General features: G+C 42.4%; 1 protein-coding gene across 2 annotated transcripts in view; it reads right to left on the bottom strand.

The window, feature by feature from the left end:
- Nucleotides 1-376: 376 nt before the first annotated feature.
- Nucleotides 377-19,818, bottom strand: part of MSN (moesin) — a 47,721-nt gene continuing 28,279 nt past the window's right edge. Inside the window, exons 3-13 of one of the 2 annotated variants that reach the window (XM_040088904.2) lie at nt 12,218-12,313; nt 11,427-11,701; nt 10,877-10,960; nt 10,390-10,536; nt 9,818-9,914; nt 8,600-8,763; nt 8,000-8,130; nt 5,750-5,910; nt 5,159-5,251; nt 4,650-4,883; nt 377-3,576 (exon numbers count right to left, since the gene is read on the bottom strand). In XM_040088904.2, the coding sequence (XP_039944838.1) occupies nt 3,412-3,576; nt 4,650-4,883; nt 5,159-5,251; nt 5,750-5,910; nt 8,000-8,130; nt 8,600-8,763; nt 9,818-9,914; nt 10,390-10,536; nt 10,877-10,960; nt 11,427-11,701; nt 12,218-12,313 (1,647 nt within the window). In that variant the 3' untranslated portion in view covers nt 377-3,411. The remainder of the gene's footprint in view (nt 3,577-4,649; nt 4,884-5,158; nt 5,252-5,749; nt 5,911-7,999; nt 8,131-8,599; nt 8,764-9,817; nt 9,915-10,389; nt 10,537-10,876; nt 10,961-11,426; nt 11,702-12,217; nt 12,314-19,818) is intronic. The other variant, XM_040088905.1, reaches the window with a different exon arrangement.

Raw genomic sequence — 19,818 nt, 5'->3', positions numbered from 1 at the left:
AGCAACAGCACCAAGGCCCAGCCACCCTCTCCAGGCTAACTTGGATGCACACAGGCCTGGGCTCAGCACAGCAGGAGCTCACCCACAGCAGCTCCATCCCCTCCATCTGGCCAGTCCATTTGCAAGTTGAACATTTATATTCAGTGCCTCCACAAAGAAGTGTCAATTCCAGTACTGGCTCCAGCTGGACAGCTGGGGGTGCTGGGGAGGGGGAAAGGGCTGTTACTGAAGCAGTTCCTTTTCAGAGTGCAAGTAAGATCTTATTTGTGGGGGAGCTCTCAGGCTGACCTCTGGGCACCACAAGGCAGATCTGCTCAGCTATGAGACAGCACTGGACTTAAAGCAAACCTTAAGTAACCGGCCAGACACAATCTGCTGAATTTCTCTGAACTTTATTGGCACTTCAGGAAGAACAAAGTATGGATTTTAACAACTCCTCTGAACAGGAAAAACATGTCTTAATCAAGGTTCTCTCTGCAGATAAGCACATGGACCCATGAATTACTCCACAATCTTAAGGACTTGATGTTTTATTATAATCCAGTAAAACAACTGGTCAAAAACCTTCAACATAATTTACAGCAACAAAAAATAAAACAAGAAAAAATAAGCCAGGCAACATGTGATAAAGTACTTCCCTCCCCCCACCCTCAAGAGGAGTAGTTATCCAATTAAACTGGAACATGAAGAGAAAGAACAATTCACTGTATTCTAACAAATAAAAAATGTGTCTACAAATCTCACCATAATACTGAAAGCTTCTTACATTAGTTTTCTTGCAAAATATCATCTTTATAATACAGTATACATTTCAAAAGGAAGGAAGACCATAAACACACCCTCCATCCCTTGACTAATATTTTCTAATTGTGCATAGCTAGAAATATTGAAATCAAATATCGTTAGATACCACTGGAATATAATACTGGTTAAAAAGAAGGCAGGGCTGAAACAACTACAAAGAGTTAGGCGGACTCACTGGCACAAGCCGTTCTATTCCTTTATTGGACCATGTGGAATTAGAACGTTTAAAAAATTGTATAAACAGAAGTCATGCCAACATCATAATACATGAGAGCTCAGCAGTGTTGTGTGACCCATCAAAGCAGAAAAGGTTTACTGGTTTATTATTTGAATACATATTCCAGGCACCATACGTCAGCTTTTTAGGAAATTATTAAAATATTAGCTAGGCTTTTCTCCCCTCAAATGCATCAATAGTTGCCATGGACAGAGCAGAAGTGCTGAGAACCAGCTTTAAAGCACCAAAACAGGAGTTTAAAGGTTGTCTGTTCCCCAGTAACAAGACTCACACAGAGCCAATGTTAATCACCTTCAGTACAGAAATACGCAAATACATTCTGACAAATTTAACTGCAATCTTTCATTTGTGACTTTCATGGTACTGAGGCATATTTTTCTTGGCCAACAAAAAGCTTGCCATGTCATGTGCCCCCCAAAAGCACTCTGTGTCCAGGGGAGAGAAGGGGGCTCCTACATGACACACCTGGATGTTTAAGGGCATAGGTTGGCATGTTGCTTCTAACACAGGTTGGTTGGTATTTGTATGAATCTCCGCACAGACTTGCATTGCTTTCAGAAAATAAAGTAACAGAACTAGTGAGGTTGTTTTCAGCCACCCAAGGAATTCTTGGGGAAATACTGCAGTTTGTTAACACTATCATGAACATTTCTTTTTTGGCACAGTCCCCCTTTGCCCTTTTTCATCCACCAGGGAGCTGAAAATGCTCCAGTTTTCAGAAGTTTTCCTTCTATCACCATTACCAGTAACATCATACAAAGGGAGAATCAACAAAACTGAACAAGTCACAAAATTTGGGATTATGCTAGGCAAGAAAATAAAACCCAGGCTAGCCTAATGACTTCCTATAGGGACAGGGTAATCCAAGGAGGCCAAAGCAATAGAACACTTCACTTTAGGTGGAATCCATTTTTAAAATGACTCTCCTGAAGGTTAACAATTCCTTTTATGAGGGATCAGGCAACATCCAATTCAACCCTGAGCATACATGGCTATTTCCTCCACAGAAATGGCAGGGAGGATTCTGGGTAGCTACAGCATGGGCAGCTTGGATGACAGGAGGTGATGGTCATTACAATAACTGGCACAAGCAGCTCTCAGGACCAGTCTCACAACCATTTGTATCCCATTTCTAAGAGAAAGCCTTCTGTTCTCAAAGCTACAAAAGGCCAAAGCCTCTTTCTGGGGAAGGAAAAGCACTTGAGCCAGGGATGTGGCAGACTGCTAGTGAGGATTAAGAAAGTAATTGGACAAGTGTCTCAGGATCCTCTCCCTTCAAATGCTGCTTGAAGCCAGGAAAACAGATGCAGTCTTGTACATGACCCAGATATGAGAGCAGTTTTTGGTCCTGATCACTTTTTATGATTGCATATAGTTTAAACTAAAGGTATCTGAGCTACAGTAGATCTATACACAGTCATAAGGCACCAATGACTGTGTGCTAAAAAGGCCTCTTATGGAAAAACCTGAAATCTTGTTCACGTAACTAGAAAAGTATCTGTTCAGCAAGGGAAAATACAGCTACAATAATTTTTAATCTTTTACATTTCTACCTCCCACTTCAGGTTTTCATTGGCAAAACCAAAAAAGGAAGACAGTGTACTTTAGCTATCTCTGCCTCACTGGTTACACTGAAGTCAGACAAATGATAGTGCCATTGACCAGAGACAAAACCTCTGGAAAGCAAGGAATTCAAGGCTTCAAATGACACTGTATCAGTGGAAATACTCCAAAGGCCTCCTCATGATTAGGAAAATCAAAGCTCCATCATTAAACAACAAAATGTAACACCAGCAGGAACACCACAGAATCTGTTTGGTCTGCTTATTTTTGTAGGAAAAAACTTTGGTCTTTTAGAGAGAAAGTCCATATTTTACCTTGAATCCTTCTTCCTAAGCTTCAGTCTCCCCTTTTTAACTACATGATTCAGACTCTGGGTTAAGCCAGAAATTCAAACCCTGGCTACTAAGCTTAATCCTGAAGCTTGCACAGGTTAGTAGGAAGGCAGTATCAGACTGTCAGCTCGACTGTATATAACACAGTACAAGTATCTGCTGGTCTCCCCACACAACGGGAGAAGACAGCAACACAGCCACCTCACTGGGCAAACCCAACACACTAAGACTTTACCCCAAGCCAAACAACTTCATATTTGCCCCAATACGTTTGCTTTCCCAAGCCACACCAGGCAGACGTAATTACTATTCTTTCTTCTGTCACTTAACTCCAGCATTAGCCCAAAACTTGATGAATAAGACCATGGTCACTCTTCTGTAGTGGTTCCAGCATAGCACGATTATGAGTGAATGATGGGAGAGGATGGGAAAGAGGGGAGAAGAGAGTGCAGGGCAGCAGGTGCAGGGGAGAGTTTACATGGACTCAAACTCATCAATGCGCTGCTTGGTGTTACCCTGCCGAATCTGACGGAGGGTCTTGTACTTGTCTCGGCCTAGGCGCATGTTCTCAGCGTGAATCATATCATTTGCTGTCTTCTTGGTTTCATCCCGAGCGTTTGCCAGCTCTGAGGAAAGAGCCTTTGGAGGAGGAGAAACAGACAGCAACAGATGAGTACATGCCAGAGACTCAAAGCTGGACAAAGATTTCCTGCTGATCCTCCTAAAGATTCAGTATCTATAGAGACAGGAAACAGACAAGCCCCAGTGTATTCTTCTGGGCAACCTGCTCTAGCTGACCTTGCTTAAGCAGGGAAGTGGGATTAGATGATCTCATGGAGGCCTCTCTAACCTAAACAGATCTATGATTTTGTGGAAGTTGTTAATATTTCTCCCTAACATTTGAAGGTAGAAAACATCAGGCAATCTGTCACCTATTTATCTTCATCTAGCACAGTTAAGAAAGATTGTCTCCAATGTCTGTACTTTAAAAGAAGCCATGTGGACGGATCCCTGAAGACAGCAGGAGCATCTTGCAGAATGTGAGGAATTACTAGCTTTCCACCAGAAAAGAAACTTGCTGCAGAAGATAAAATGCACCTCTACCCCACTGTGTGTAACCACCACAGTACAGTGCAGAATGAGCAAACCCTGGTGCAAGTCAGACAGCACAACTAAATGCTTGGAATTGAATACCAGAACACTGGAGTTCCTCACAAGAACATGATGCAGTAGTGCTGTGTCTTGAGTTCATGCTGTCTTGAGAGACATGCTGTCTCTGTGCTGAGCCCTAGTGGGCTACTCCAGGGTTTTGCAATGCAGAGTTTTGCAATGCAACCCAGACTTGACAGTTAAAGAGACAGCTTCTGGGCAGGAATCAGACCAAGTTCTTCAATTCATTGCAGCCAGGGCTATGAACAGCTGTCAGGTGGTTGGCAATACTCACAGAAAGCACACTACATCTGACAGATGCTACTTGTTGACACTGCTTCAAAATACTTCACTGCTTCCAGTAAAATGGAAGTCAAGTGCCAGGAGACAAGATCTGCCTCTCTACTCAATGGTTAAGCAGCTATCTGGCAAGATCACGATCATCTCTCTTCCCTGCTTCTCCTCTCATTTTTTAAATAACAGTAATACCTTCCAGCTGCAAGAAATGTTGAGGAAAGTAGAAGCAGCACCCACACACACACACTCTGCTGCCAGCTTCTTACCTTCAAGTGTTTCTGGACCCGCTCATTCTTCTCTGCTTCAGTGGTGCGCTCCTCTTCACTGCGGTCCTTGATGGTGGCATCTGACCGTAACTCAGCACTGGCTTCTGCTGCATTCTCATCCTGCTCATCATCATGCTCATTCTCAGAGTGCATGGGTTCAGTGACATGAGGGGTGCTCATGGCAGTCTTCAACTCCTCTTTGGTCTTCTCTAGGTCTTCCTGCACCCTCTGTGCCTGCAGTAGGATATGCCACAGTAAGTCAGTCAGTATAATCAAGAATGGTTATTGTTAATGGAAAATGGGCTACAGGTCTAATTAGTCAAAAATTGCAACACGGAGTCAGAATAAGTCACCCATTCCATGGAGAAAACCAAAGCTGCGTATTTGCAATAGCCTCAAGCTTGCAAGCATTGAGTCTAGTGTGGAATCCACTGCAGTATTTAAGGTTACAGCTCAGAACAAAGAGCAATTCCACAAAAAGTATGCCATTTGCTCAGATTCTGCTTTACCTTATGCTGCCACTCCTGTGCCTCACTTTCCTTCTTCTGCCTGGCCAGCTCCAGCTGTGTGATCCTAGCTGTGAGTTCTGCCATCTCAGCAGCCTGCAGAAGAAAGGCTTTTAGTGGAAACAAAACCCAAGGTACTTGCTAAATGAAGCATTTACTTCAAGTCCTGAGTGAAAACACATCTTTTCAGTAAGAAAGCCTTCCTGTTAACTTCAGTTCTACCAATACCTCCACGATGAAAGAAGAAAAAAAGCCAAAAAGGTTTCAAGTTTCGTTGTGGGTTGGGGTTTTGTTTGGTTGTTGGGTTGGTTCTTTTTCCTTCTCCCCAAAACAGAGCTACAAAATTCAGTTCTTTGAATCCAAACCAGGGAAAGCAACACTTTATCATTATCACATACAAAAAAAGGCAAAAAGCAATACAAATCTACTGTACAAATACACTTGTATTTACGTATATTTTCATCTACTTGAGGACAAAAAAGAACCTATGAATATAGTGCTTCCTCACTATATTCATAGCCTGGTTTGCTTCAAAAGGTTAGATGCTTCCCCTTTCACTATTTTCCCGAACTGATTTTCAGTTCACCAACTTACCAACTGTTCCTGGGTCTTTTGTTGATCATGGGATGCTCTCAATAGGGCCTCCTTTGCCTCTTCTGCTTCTCTATGTTCCTTAGCCAGTTTTTCTGCTTCCTCATGAGCTCGTTTTCTCTCCTGTTCCAGCTCCAGAGCTCTGCGAGTCTGTTCTTCCAATTCTGAAAAATAGGGGAGCACATTTCAAGACAGATAAGTAAAGAATGGCAGTAGAAGAGGAAATTCTGTCTGGATAAGGGTTTTCCTTCAGAGGGACAGGTAAAAGAGGGATGCAAGCACCTATCCCCTTTCCTCTCTGTCCTAGGGTAACTTTATGATGCCTGTATCCCCAATCGTCTGTTCTGTTTGTGCTGTATATTGAGTCCTGTGCCTTTAAGACTGGTTCTAAGAGCAAGGAGAAGCGCGGAGTTTGTTTTGAGAAAACTGCCCGACTCCTCCACATTCTTCTGCGGACAGCGTGTTCGGCGGAGGCTTGGAGAGACTGCAGGACAGAGATTTTCTTTTCTTTGCTTTTAGTTAGTTTCAGCTAGCTAGGGCAGAGAATTTCCCTGGACTGTTTTTTTTCCTTTTTCTTGGAACTGTTTAAACCTGCTCTGGACTGAAAATCCAGGGGAGCACTGGGGGCTGCACCTGCGGCCCACCGGGGCCTGGACCTCGGCATTTTCCAGCAGCGCCGGAGAGACTGGGACTGAGGAGACGCTGAGAGAGAGCCGAGCTACACCCACGGCAAGGACTTTCTCAATTTGCCATCTCACTTCAGAAGGAGAGGTTTTATTGTTTCATACTATTCATTCTTTATACTTGTATGCACTTCATTTGTTTAGTAAAATAGTTTTTTCCACTTTTCTCCAAAGAGGGTTTTGGGTTTTTTTTCCGGACCGGTTGGAGGGAGGGGCCACGTGGGTTTGCTTCCTTAGAGGGATCCTATACAGGGGTTTTCTCCCAAATTTGTCCCAAACCAGGACACTCTCCTTTACATTTTACCTGGAGCTGTAAGACTAAAAATCAAGCCCACCCCCAATGGATTTGCAGGGAAGCACCCATCCCCAAATTACATACTTAAGGGCAGAGAAGCATTCAATATTTTGCTTGGGCAACACCACACTAACTCTGGCCAAGCAATTAGATAGTAAATCACCACAGCAATAGCTGGTGTGACCCCTGCTACACTTTTTGACTCCTTCCTCTACAGATATGCTGGGATAAAGCTTCCAGCCAACACAGGAATAATGGCAAGGTACTTCCACTGCCAAGAGAGACATCTTGGCTGTTACCCATTTCTTTAATGCAAATCTTTTTTCAGCAACTGCATCTAGAGGGCTTACATTCTGTCACCCTGGTTTTTCTGAGGTTTTTTTAAAGCCTTCTACTTGTTCATAAGATGGAGTCAGTTTCTTTAGTTTCTGCACAATATTAAGAGGAGTTTTTGCTTTTCTCACGCATGGGAACATAAACTTTTTTTTTTTCATTCCCTGTCCTTTGTTTACATACTTCTAGCATGAAAATATTGTAATTGACAGCTAGTCTGGCCAGTGGGTTGGAAGGGTAGTAACCCCAGAAGCCAATCCACAACCTGTCACCCTGGTTTTTCTGAGTTTTTTAAAGCCTTTTGATTGTTCATAAAAATGGAGTCAGACCTTTTAGCTACTGTACAATATTAGGAGCAGTTTCTACCTTTTTCCCACATATGTAACATAAACAAATCCTTTGTTTTTCATTCTCTGTCCTTTGTTTGCATATTTCTAACCTGAAAACAATTGTAACTGACGGCTGGTCTGGCCAGTTGGCTGAGGGGTGGAAACTCCAGAAGCCAATCTTCAGCCAGACCCACAAATGTATAAAAAGTAAGAAATAAACAGGCAGAGGCTCTCCGCCTTGTTCTCCGGCTTGTCGCAGCCTTGTGCTCTCTGAGAGGAACTCTGCCCTGCGAAATCTTTCATCTCTCGTGTGATTGCTTTGCATGTCCCAGTCACAACAACCAGACCCACAAATGTATAAAAATGAATGAATAAACAGGCTGTGCTCTCTCTGGAGGAGCAACTCTGCACTGCAAACCTCTTGTCTCCGTGTTATTGCTTTGCGTGCCGCAATCACAACATTCAGCTTCAGGAGGCTAAACCGGGGTCCTAACACCAGTTAGCATGCAACACTGGAGAGACAAATTACTGAGATGCTCATAGCTTTACTATTTGAACCCTTCTCACTCACACTATTCATCATCAAAGGAAACACTGAAAGATTTCCTATTACCTTGCTGAGCTTTCTTGGTTTGCTCCTCAATTTGCTTGAGTCTCTCCATCAGCTCCTCCTTCTCACGCTCAATCTTCTCCTTCTCCTTTTCTGCCAACTCTCTCTTCTTCTTCTCATTCTCCAGCAGGGCTCTGATGAAAGAAAGCCACAATGTAATTTCAAACCAACTATCACCCAGATTGGAGCACTTTCTAGTAAATACACAGAAAGAGCACACACAAGATGTGCCCTACAGCACTCAGATAATGAGTATTTACTCCAGATGTACCCCTTTATAGAAGTGCAAGAATAAAAAGCTCTGCTGGCATTCATCTCAATGACAAGTTCATAATAGCAATGTTATAAGGGAAATCTCCACATTTCAAGGTTTGTATTAAGTCCCAGCAAACGGACAGACAAATCTTTAAGTCCAAGAAAGTAATGGGGAGTCACATTTGTGATGAGTACCATTACTATCAACCCATTAGACCTACTGAAGCAGAAAGCAACCTGCTCTATTTTTGGCTCAAGCAGATTAAGGTGCTGATAGCCATTTATCTAGCACATGATGCTACTTATACAGTGATTAGTCACACTTAAGTTACTCAGAACCCCACCAACCTCTCCATCTGTTTCTGATGTTTTTCTTCCCGAGCCTGTGCCTTCATCTGCTGCACCTCAATGGTGTCTGGTTTACGTCTGCGCATGTAGAGCTCGTGGTTCCCCATGCAAAGTGCCAAGATTCGTTTGTTAATCCGTAACCGAGGGGCATAGAATACAAAGTCCTTGTAACAAGAAAAAGGCAGCATTAGACCTATTCTTTCAGCATAAGAAGCTCCCTTGTGTATTCACTATGCTCCCAAGACCCCAAGCTTTTTAGAGTTGCCAGCCAGCTTTTCTTAGTAATGTCTAATTCATTGGTGGTGGCAGTTAGACACTTCTTTCTGGAACGGATTTCAATCTGACAAACACACCCAGGCCAGGAGCACCCAATGTGCCACTCCAGTGTTCTGGGTTTCACTGTAACACATGCCTAGCACCAAGCACACAGTGTCTTAGCATCACCATTTCATTACGAACACCAGCAGGGCTGGTTTACCAGGCACACCGAGTTTCTGGTTTCTCCCACCTTCCTTCCCACTTCAATAATCTGTACAATAGCCTGGCCAGCCACATTGAATGTAATGTCTTGGCTTATGCCAGAAAGGGTGTTAAATGTTACAATCAAGGATAAATAACTCTGTTCTGTTAAAAAGGAGCAACAGCAGCAGGGAAATGCTTTCAAGCAGCAATGGAACAAGAATGACCAGAACAGAAGGTACTGGTTAGCACTGGAAATTATTAGGCCTTAAAGATGAAAGCCATTACATTCAATATAAACTTGCAAGGAAAAAACTTCCAGCCTACCCTACAAAATGACCTAAACCTTCTGCTTTAAGTAAGGTAAAAACCTGCAAAAGATCATCTCACACACTATTAAAGCCAACAGGTTGCAAAGGAAGCATCCACAGCTAACAGAGGTGCCTCAGATCCCTAACTGTATTATCAGAGAATCTGAACAGTCTTAGGAGAATCAGAAACCTTAAGCAAAGAGCTACTCCCTGCCACTGACCTTAAAAACTTAAGCTTATCCTAAATTTCTACCCTCTTAGCCAGAAAAAAATCATAACTATCTCTTGACTTCCCTGAACAGGTCTCCATGCTTACATCAGCGTTAATGCTATTGATGAAAAGATTCTGAGCAAAAAATCCCCAAAAAGCCCCCCAAACCAAACCCACAGAAATCCTTCAGCTAAGAAACTGAAAGTTTATTAGCTTAATATGAATCTTGCTTCTTACTGGTGCTTTCTTGTCAATAGGCTTAATAACAAATTTCTTGTCATTGAATGAGATATTTCTGATCTCACTCCAAGGGAATCCAATTTTTGGTGTTAGCCTGCAGAAATGGGAAGCAAAAATAAATATGAGAGCCCAAAATCATTCCAAATTCTTGACTTAGAATATAAAGCTCAAAATTATACTGAATCCACCCTTGTATTTCAGTGTTCTTATAGTAGTTGAAATCAGCAGACAAAATTAGTCACACAGATAAAACATAAACATAAGAAGCAGTTTTTCAATCCCACTTTTTTGGGTTTTTTTTAATGAAAAACAGAACTGGAGAATGCATCTATAGCAGGAAGACTAGGGATACAAGTGAAACTATTTTGAAAAGATTTGCCAATTTCTTGTATTTGTTGGTCCAAAGAAGCACATTTTATGGATTATTCTGGCAATATCAAAAACACAGCCAAGAATGATACAGAAATTGTGGAGTTTAGTTAAAAATTTGAATTCCAGGAGATTGATTTTGAATGACTTTATATTGGAAAGGAGCTGAAGGCAATGATGAAGAGAGAGGGGTTTATTACCTATCATTCTGCTCATAAATGTTGAGTCCAAGAGCATCTACACCTAGCCAGAGCTCAGAGCCTTTCTTGTTTTTAATGCTGAAGTAGTTCACACCATACATTTCCAGATCCTGTGCAATTTTCAGGTACTCCAAGACAGCATCTTCTCTGCAGCATGTAAAAAGAAAACAGTCTTTTTTGAGTCTTTAAACCATTAGAGAAAGAAGGTGCTATCTTCCCACATGGACAGAGCAGCAACAAGCTGGCAAAGGTTCTAAGCATCACCCTAGTAGATAATTACAAACTCTGCAAAGTCAGTCTTTTTTTACTAAGAACAGCCAGCTGATGTGGACCAGCAAGAGCAAAAACACATGAACCTAGTTACTCTGAGCAAAATAACCTGAAGAATGCTAACTTATCCTGAAGCAACTCACAGATTTTTGTATACATTCGTACATTATACACTAACACTACTTTAAATACAGCAGTTTCCCGCTGCATCAGTTACCTAATCATTCCTCGATGTTCCTCATGCCACACCTGGATCCTCTCCTCCCACTGGTCCTTGTTAAGCTTGTGCTGCTCCAAAACCCTAGAAAGAGTGCACATGGGATGTTTAAAACAAAGCACTACATATATGCACACATACAATCACATCACTCTATAATAATGCTTCATTAAATACTCCATTGGCATCAGAGTTCCCCCACAAAAATATTCCAAGAAATACAGTTTTATTAAAAGGCTAGATAGAGACACAATGGTAAGTATTCAGACTTCTAACAAATGACAAATTTTATTCAGTTTTGCTTCTCCTTGTAGCATATTTTGTTTTGGAGCTTCTTTCACTACTTCTGATTAGAGTTTCAGAGTAGCAATAGGAGGTTTAAGCTCTTAATTAATTGAATACTAATCTAAATGCTCAAAATGGCACAAAGCTATATTTTATTCTGAGCATTGCAATCAAAACACCCCCTACATATAAAAAAAAAAAAAAAAAAAAAAAATCACAAACCCTTTAAGACAGAGAATGTCTAAGACTATACAGGTTCATTTACCTCTGTGGGAGCAGTTTATCACTAGCAAGGTAGCCAGATTTGTGCACATCTTTGTTGAAGTCTCCGTATTTGGACTGGACGGCATAAGAAGCCAGAAGGACAGCTGTTTCTGGAGGACAGTAAATGTCATCATTCAGAATTGCCTCCTTTACTTGGAGAAAGAAAAGGCGCTGTGTGATGTCCTGGATCAGCTCTTCTGCCACATCTTCTGGGTAGAACTTGGCACGGAATTTGAAAAGCAGAGGGCTTTCTTTACGTACATCCTGTGCTGTTACCTGGAACAGTTAGCAGATTTTAGAGCCTATATACCAAGTGAAGGGGAGTAGTTTACAAACAGGAAGGCAAGCATGCACTAGAAAAAAATTTTCTCCTTTACAATGCAGAAGAGAGTGGGCAGAAAAGCAAGGATTTTCAATTACTTACTGCTAAATACCTCATCACTTCTCCCCACTGGACTTACACAAGCCAGTAGTTGACCAGCTAAATTACTTTCCAGGTTTCTCCCCAACCAAGATGCTCACATGAGCATGACATCAGCGTTTTACCAGGAAGGGTAACAGATATGACCTGGTAACAAACAGAGCTAGATGCAGGACCAGGTCAGATATCACAACTCCTCACACCCTGGGGAGGGAGTGTGTGGACACCACAACACCAACTCACTGATCTTGCAGTACTTGAAGTATATGGATAGTCAAGAACAGATCCCTGACAGAAGTATGGAGACTGAATTTGCCCTTGCGCTCTCAGAGAAGGGAACAAGGACAAGAAAAATCTTGGAGCAAGCATACCTTTTTGTTCAGTTTTAGCCATGTTGAGAAACCCTTGGTGTCTTGATACTGAAGTCCAAAAAACCAGACCTCTCGCAAACCAATTGTCTTGACAACCTGAAAGAAAGGTTTTTATTAGCAAGATCTCCAGATGGACTGAACTTACCAGTGGCTGAGAACATGTTAGAGGTAAGTTCAAAGACAGATGATGCCCTGACCACCTGCCTCTCCTGCTGCAGTGCAGGATGATTGGGCATCTAAGAGGTCTTAAGCAAATGTGTGTAATATTCTTTCTTCTCCTTCAGCTCTTTAAAGCTTGTTGCTATTTATAAACAACAGCTGGGACATTATTTTTTTCAGCTACTTATAAGCCAACATGTATAGCCAAAATACAATGCAACAGCTCTGACAGGTTTAGTAACTGCCAGGAATGAGGAACACAGCTCCATTTTCAGGTACATCCTACACTTATGCAGATGTACTATTCCTGGGCAATTCATGAATCACCCTGCTAGGCTGTGCTACTTTAGGATTTGTTTCTACTCCACTGATAGGTATAGACAGGCCTTTCATACAGCTCTTTACTGAGCAGCAGCATTAAAAGGAAGTGCAGAGGCTAAATCCATATGCTATCCCTTGTGCCAGGACAAAGAGCCACCACAGACAATAACTACACCACTATGTAAGCTCTCTCTGTAGTTACTTCCCAAGCACACCAGGCATGCTATGTAAGTAAGAATTAAGAAGGCTTTAAAGACATGTTGTGACAAGAGACAAGAGCCTCACTGTGGGGCAGCAAGACTACTGCAGTACAGTGCTACTGCTGGTTAAAAGGAGGGGGAAGTTTCGCCAAAGCCTGATTGCTATCAAAACATCCCCCTTTGTGTCCTGAAAAGCCTGGGACAGGCCACAGGGTGCAGCAAGTCTACACAATGAACCTCCCCCACATCCCTCCTGAACACCCAGGAGTTAGTCTCATACTGGCAAACAAGGCACCTACTGCTCACCTCCATTCCTGGACAAGAAAGGGGAAGGAAGAAGACATCTGTCTTCAGGTTGACATGGTTCTTAAAGTACAACACTGTCAGCTGTTTTCACATACCATTCAACTCGGGCTTGCTCAGAGCTTCCTCCTTTCAAAGGGGCTAACAGATGCAGAGACTGTCACTTGCCCTGTGAAAACCAGCTGCCAGGTTAGTTGATATCATTTTGTACTGCCCAAAGGTGCACTCTGTTCCCTTCTGATGTGGTCTCTACTTTGGCAAGATACAACACCAAAGACATAGGTTCCCCACAAACACATCACTAATTAGATTGTCTAGGGCCTGGATCAGACATTTCTTCTGGGCTTTCAAAAGCAGCATTAGGGCCTTTGTTCCTTTCAGGCAGAAAAACCAAATGCAGTTTTCAGCAGAGGCATGCCATTGGTGGCACACACAGAGATAAAACCTACACTAGGTCATGTAGTCTATGTACATAATTCCACTGGGGTTCCTGAAATTATTCAGCCTGTCCTTGCTTGAACATGAACTGGAGAGCTGGGCTAGAGCCCCTGCAGATTCAGGGGAATGTAGGTCTTTTGTGCATCACACAGCAGGATGCACACAGCTAAGAAGGCTTTTGGAGAAGAATCAGGGTTTGCTATGTACATGCAGTTTTGGACACTGCAATATAAGAAAGATATTAATCCCTGATATTAAGATATTAGAGAGGGTCCAAAGGGGGCAATGAAGATGAAGGGCCTTGAGGGGAATCCGTATGAGGAGCAGCAGAGGGCACTTAGTCTGTTCAGTCTGGAGAAGAGGAGACAGAGAGGACCTCATCACAGTCTACAACTTCCTCATGAAAGTGGTCACAGTACCACTCTTGACAGAGTTCACAAAACATTTGGACAATGCTCTCAGGCACATGGTGTGATTCTTGAGGATGGTCCTGTGCAGGGCCAGGAGTTGGACACAATGATCCTTGTGGGTCCCTTCCAACCCATATTCTGTGATTCTGTGACTGGAAGCAGATGGTTCAAGAAAGGGAAAAAAGGCTGTTCTAGAGCCCAAGGACAGCTCCGTTCTTGGAAGCATTAACATATGAATGAGATGGAAGCTTCTCACTCAACTGCATGGATCTGCTTTCCTGTCTTCCACTTGACAGCAGTTTATGCCTGAGAATTCAACAGGCTGGACTGCCAGCAAGGAGCTGAAAGGCTCCACACTGTGGTCCCACACAAAAGGACTTTTATTCCACAGCAGAAGCCTGCACAGCAATAGCAGAGACAACAACGAGCTGGGGGCAGAGAAGAGTGGAGACAGCACAGCACTCCACCATCACAGTCCCAAGCTGCCACCGAACTAAGGCAGGGAAGATAGTCCTCCTCCCTCCTCAGCTTTAGCAGGCTATTTAGTTCAATTTAGCAAGGGGAAAAGCATGAAGAAGAAACAGCTTTCTACAGCTGCAAGGAATCTGGCTGGCAGCAGCATAATTATGTCTGGGGGTGTACAGCATTTGGAGCCCTAATGAACTGTGAGATGTTCCAAAAAGCAAACAGCTACTGCCAGTGGCTACGGATGGAGAAGGGCTGGCACAAAGGATGGGAGAATACAGAGTACTGTTTAACACAGACCACAATACTTAAATACCTAAAATCTACACTCTCATCTGGAGAGCAGCATCTTTTCTTCATGCCAGGGGAGCATTAAGTCAGTCCCTGGGTCTTGTTTAGCCTGCTGGATAAAGCTCAGTTTACAATGGGCAACAGATTGGATGCAGCCTTAAAATCCAGCTTTCCAATAGTACCTTGACTAGCTACTACAAAACTCTTAATTGAGTACTACCTTTAGCTTAAAATTCTACTCAGTAAGCCATAGTGACATAGGAAAAAAGGTGCATTTCTGGTGACTCACTTCATCCTCTGAAGAAAGTCTAAGCACAAATTAGTAGGGTTTTTTTACTTATGTTCAGAGAAAAAACAGAAGATCTTTCAGGTAACCTTTTCTCTCACTCTTTAATCCATGTTTTCTAGGTCTGCATGACAATTCCTGTCCTTCCCCTCAGCACTCAGCCAGCTCCCTCTGAACTATGTTCCTGCCATTGGGTGCTGTTCCACAGCAGAAGAGGGAGCCATAAGCAGCCTCTTAAACGCACATTTTAGCATCAAGATGATGACTGAAAATGGCTGTCATTCTCAGCCCAGGAAACACACCACCACACTGGCAAACAAGTACAGATTCTGATGAATGCACTATTTATACACAGGCAAGACCAAAGCAGGCAAGCAGAGGAAAAGGCGTTCCACTTGGATCATGTTCCTGCATCAAAGGCCAAATCATTTCAGGCTATATCATGGTACAAGTGCCTTGAATGTTGCCCTAGTTAAAGGTGAGGTAGGTCTCTCCCTTTCTACTACAGGCATGTTGAGTACATCTGAGAGAAAACTGCCAGCTAACCTTATTACTGGAGGAGCTCTGAACTGGTGCCACACCTGCAGTTTCATATGCCAGTCAAAAACAACTTAGAACGTGGTCTTCCAGGTACCCTAACTTAGTACCCAAGATAGGCTCCATCTACAGCCACAAATATTCAACTGTTCCCCCTCCATTTAGCTGGTGGATATACTTCTAATTTTCCCTTCCAAAGTGCTAAAATGCCAGTGTGATAAACTACAGGATCTTCAAGTTTTTGTACTTACTGCAGTTTGCCATTGACATCTTTAGCAACAAGCAGTCTATTTTTGGTTGGAACAACTGCTTTTCTAAAAGTCAGAAAGTTTCCACGTGTTCCTGTGAAATCTGAGACACATTGTCATACCACTCAACCACAAGCCTTTATTACAGGAACAAGAGTTCTGGGGTTTGCTGGGGCAACCAGCCACTATCCTGAGACTTGCTGCTTTTTACCATGAAACTACCTTAGTGAGTTTTGGTTTTGGTGCTTTCACCTAGTGGATTAAGTGTTCCAGAGCCATTTCCTATGTGTTTAAACACTACTAGGTAGGACCTTACCAAGGCTAAAGATTTCTCTTACACTCTCCCTCCTCAAAAAGCTTAGTTTGCAGGCCATGAGACACCAAACACCTTTATTCCAAACACAGCTCAACTCAAATGGAGTTACTCAAAATTCAAGAAGGGTTTGATCAGCCTGTGCTATAAGCTTAAGCAAACATGAAAGAAGTCTGACAAACTGGTACTCTACAATACCACTAAATTCACTGCAGCAGATAAACAAGAAGAAAGCTGCTAAGCATTACCAAGGTTTTTAGCTGCACAACTACCTCGGTGGCTGTAATGGCTTTAATTTCGACTAACCGGGCGGAAACACTAATTAATGTAGTGGTTTCACGTTCACTAAATTCTGGTCTTAGTACTCAATCTTTTTCTGTGGGAGAGAGACTAGGAGAAAAACAAAGCAGGCTCAAGCTTAAAAATGAACAAATAGTTTTATTAACACATACTAAAAGAATGGAAAAAGAAACTTGGGGAAAAAAACTAAAACAAAACAGAATGAAACTCCAAAAACACTCTTCCCTCCCCTTACAAACTGTTCACTTTCCTACAAAACAACATAAAGAGGCAAAACTTGTAATTTTCAGTCAGTTTCACCATCTGAAAACAGTCTTTCATCAATCCTTTAAGGGAAGAGTTTCTCTTAGTCATGGATCCCACTGACAACTTAGAACAGTTCTCTTGCGGGTTTTTTAACTGTCACAAAAACAGCCGCCCAGAGAAACTTACTTTTGTGACCCCTCCCATTAGCAGGTTCCCAAGCTGCTTATGGGTCATGGGTCTTAGACTCTTGCATATTGGGGTGTCAGCTTTTAAAGATTAATAACTCCAAAGCAAAGGATTCTTCACCTTAAGGTACAGAGATATCTTCTCACTTCTTTACTGGCGCAGAGGGCTTCTCATCTCTATCTCTGTTCAAGCATCTTATAGGATTAATATTACTTAGTCCATTACAAACACCTTTGCTCAAATCCACACACAAATCTAAATCATCTCCCCAAATACTTATTTTTCCCATGATTTAAAAGAATAATCTAAATATAGAGTTCATTTCCATGGCTCAAATAAGAATGGAACAACGAACTCTTCAACCCTCTGTCCCAATAGTCTTTTCACTCTCGCTCTACTGACTTCATGCTGTTTCTTCTTTATGTTCACTCTGTCCCTTTCTTTTCTCTCTCAGAGAAGGGCCAAGCTCTGGAAGCTTCATGTTGCCAGGAATGGGTTAAATCTGCCCAGAGTCTTTTCTCTCTCCAGTGGTAGCTCATGGTATTAGATGTTCAAGGCCTCGCTGGTGAGGGAGGAAGAACTCACCCAGAAACATCAGAGATCAGAGCACCTGGGCAGTCTAGAATCACAAAAAAACCAGGCAGAATCATAAATGCCTTTTCGGCCCACCCCTCGGTGTAAATCGGGGCAGCCTCAGCCCAAATGGTGCCCATAGCTCTTATCAGAGGCCCGGAAGAGATCTCTCCCTGCTCCAGGGAAGTTTGGAGAAAGTAGTTGTTGTAAAGCAGCAACCTCTCCTTCCCCCCCACCCGGGAGCTGATAGAATCCAGCCAGGCCTCAGGCCAGCTCCCCCCCAAAAAGGGGGGAGCAGCAGGCCCAACTTGATGTTACCTGTTTCTCTCTGGCCAAAGGAAAGGAGGAAAAGGCCCACCTACAGGAAATCAAGGGGTTTTATATGGTACTTCCCAAAGTCGTAGCCAACAATTTTCAGTGGTCAAAACAAATGCTAACATTTAATCAGCTCTTTGATAGGTCCCTGTCCTTTCTTAAGCAATTCCTGGGTCCTGACCCAGAGAATCATTCCACATTCCTCTATAACTAAAAAAACTAAACTGTACTAACCCATGACAGTGGCCATGCAGATAGAAAAGAAAGGCAAGTCAAGTCAGGGCATACAAACTCAGAATCTTAGGAGATTTGGCTCTTCATGAAATCTGAAAGAACCTTAAGAATTAAAAAGAAAATTAAACAAAAATACCCCCCAACACACATTCCACTATGTATAAGACTCAATGCTGAACATAAAATACAGCATCAGTGACTAGGTTTAAACTGTGCAGAGAGATGCTTATTGTTATAATTTTAATCCATAAATAAGTGCACTTTTCTATTACAAGCTTAGTTTTGACCCCAAAAGCTCACAATAATGAGGAAAGGCATCTTTGGAAGGTTAGCCATATGTTTTTAAAGTTTTAAGTTATAGTTACTGAAGTTTCTCATGTCACATTTTATTTAACCTGTGACTTGTCTTCATGCCTCTTAATTGGACAGAAATCACCTTTAAGGAGATTGTACGCTCAGTGATTCAAGCTAGAATCAATGTACCCAAAAAAAGGAAGTTTGAGAGGCAAAAGAGTGGAGAGACACAATTTCAAAGCCATCCACAGAAACAAGTAACTAAGAAGTTTCACCAGATAACAGATTAATCTTTTATGTTTAGAAGACATAAACTGCAAAGCACTGCTTTGGTTTACAGACCAGCTGCACTTCAGTCCAATACAGAAAAGAGTCAAAGGAGGAAAACAAGCAGCTATCACTGTTGCAGTGCCTGTGCTCTGCATCCTCAGGAAAGCAATATTTCAAGGTACCTGGGAAGTAATCAGGCCTATGGGATAAGCAGCATCCCTGACATGCATAGCCCATCCTTGAGCTCTTTTAATCCATCACTGGCAGCTGAGGAATGGGAGCAAAGTCAGTTCTTGCTAGCAAGTCAGTAAGCACTGGAGTTCAGCAGCTGATGTTGAGGTACATCAGCAAAGCTGCAGAAGACAGACAGTACAATGCTGTCTCATTTAATCCAGCTTTTGTCCGTGCACACAAGCCCAAGATATTTAAGCTAAAGCTATACAGTTACAAGATTAGGGAATAGGAAGAGCTCTAGTATAAATCATGATGTTACTGCACATGTATATCAGTTCAGTGGTATTTCTACAGCCAGCTACTTTGGGGCAGAAACCACTTCCTACAAAGCAGTGAAGCATCTGCATTGTTCTGTCACTACAAAAATTCACTTTGAAATTTAACCAAGCAGGAAAGAGGAAGACAGGAACATTTCTACCTCATGCCCATTCACATATTATTATGATGGAACTTTAGACTCAAATGCTTTTCTCCTTATTAAGCTAAAACCTAGCTACAAGCTTTCCAAAATCTTCTGAATCCTATTCAGAGTGGGCCAGAATCATGTGTGGCATGATGAATACATTTATCTACCTTTATACACAACAGGTGAAAATAAATACTGCCTAAATGTTACTGAGCAAAGCCAGCCGATTGCACCAAGGTAGCCATGCAGCTAAAAAGCTTGGTAATGCTTAGCAGCTTCCTTCTTGCTTAACTCAGAACTGACAGTTCAAAGTGAAAGGGCACCCCAGGGCAAAGAGATGCTGGATATCTTAAAATTTTTCTGTACAAGAGTCAAAAATCAGGTTTCACACCAGAAGTCAATGTCCTACAACAGCAAAACCATACATCTGCTTTGCAGAGGAGCTCTCCCTTCCCTCAAAAAAGCACTGATGAAAGCAGATCTTTTTTCAGAACCAGCATCATGCAGAAAATACTAGATTATCAAGTCCAGGGGCACAACATGACTTAAGGGAACTAGAAAATAAACAGAAG

This window comes from Hirundo rustica, chromosome W, assembly GCF_015227805.2.
Source record: "Hirundo rustica isolate bHirRus1 chromosome W, bHirRus1.pri.v3, whole genome shotgun sequence".
Lineage (NCBI taxonomy): Eukaryota > Metazoa > Chordata > Aves > Passeriformes > Hirundinidae > Hirundo > Hirundo rustica.
Note: the sequence above shows the minus strand (reverse complement) of the source record. Positions and strands in the feature narration are given on the sequence as shown.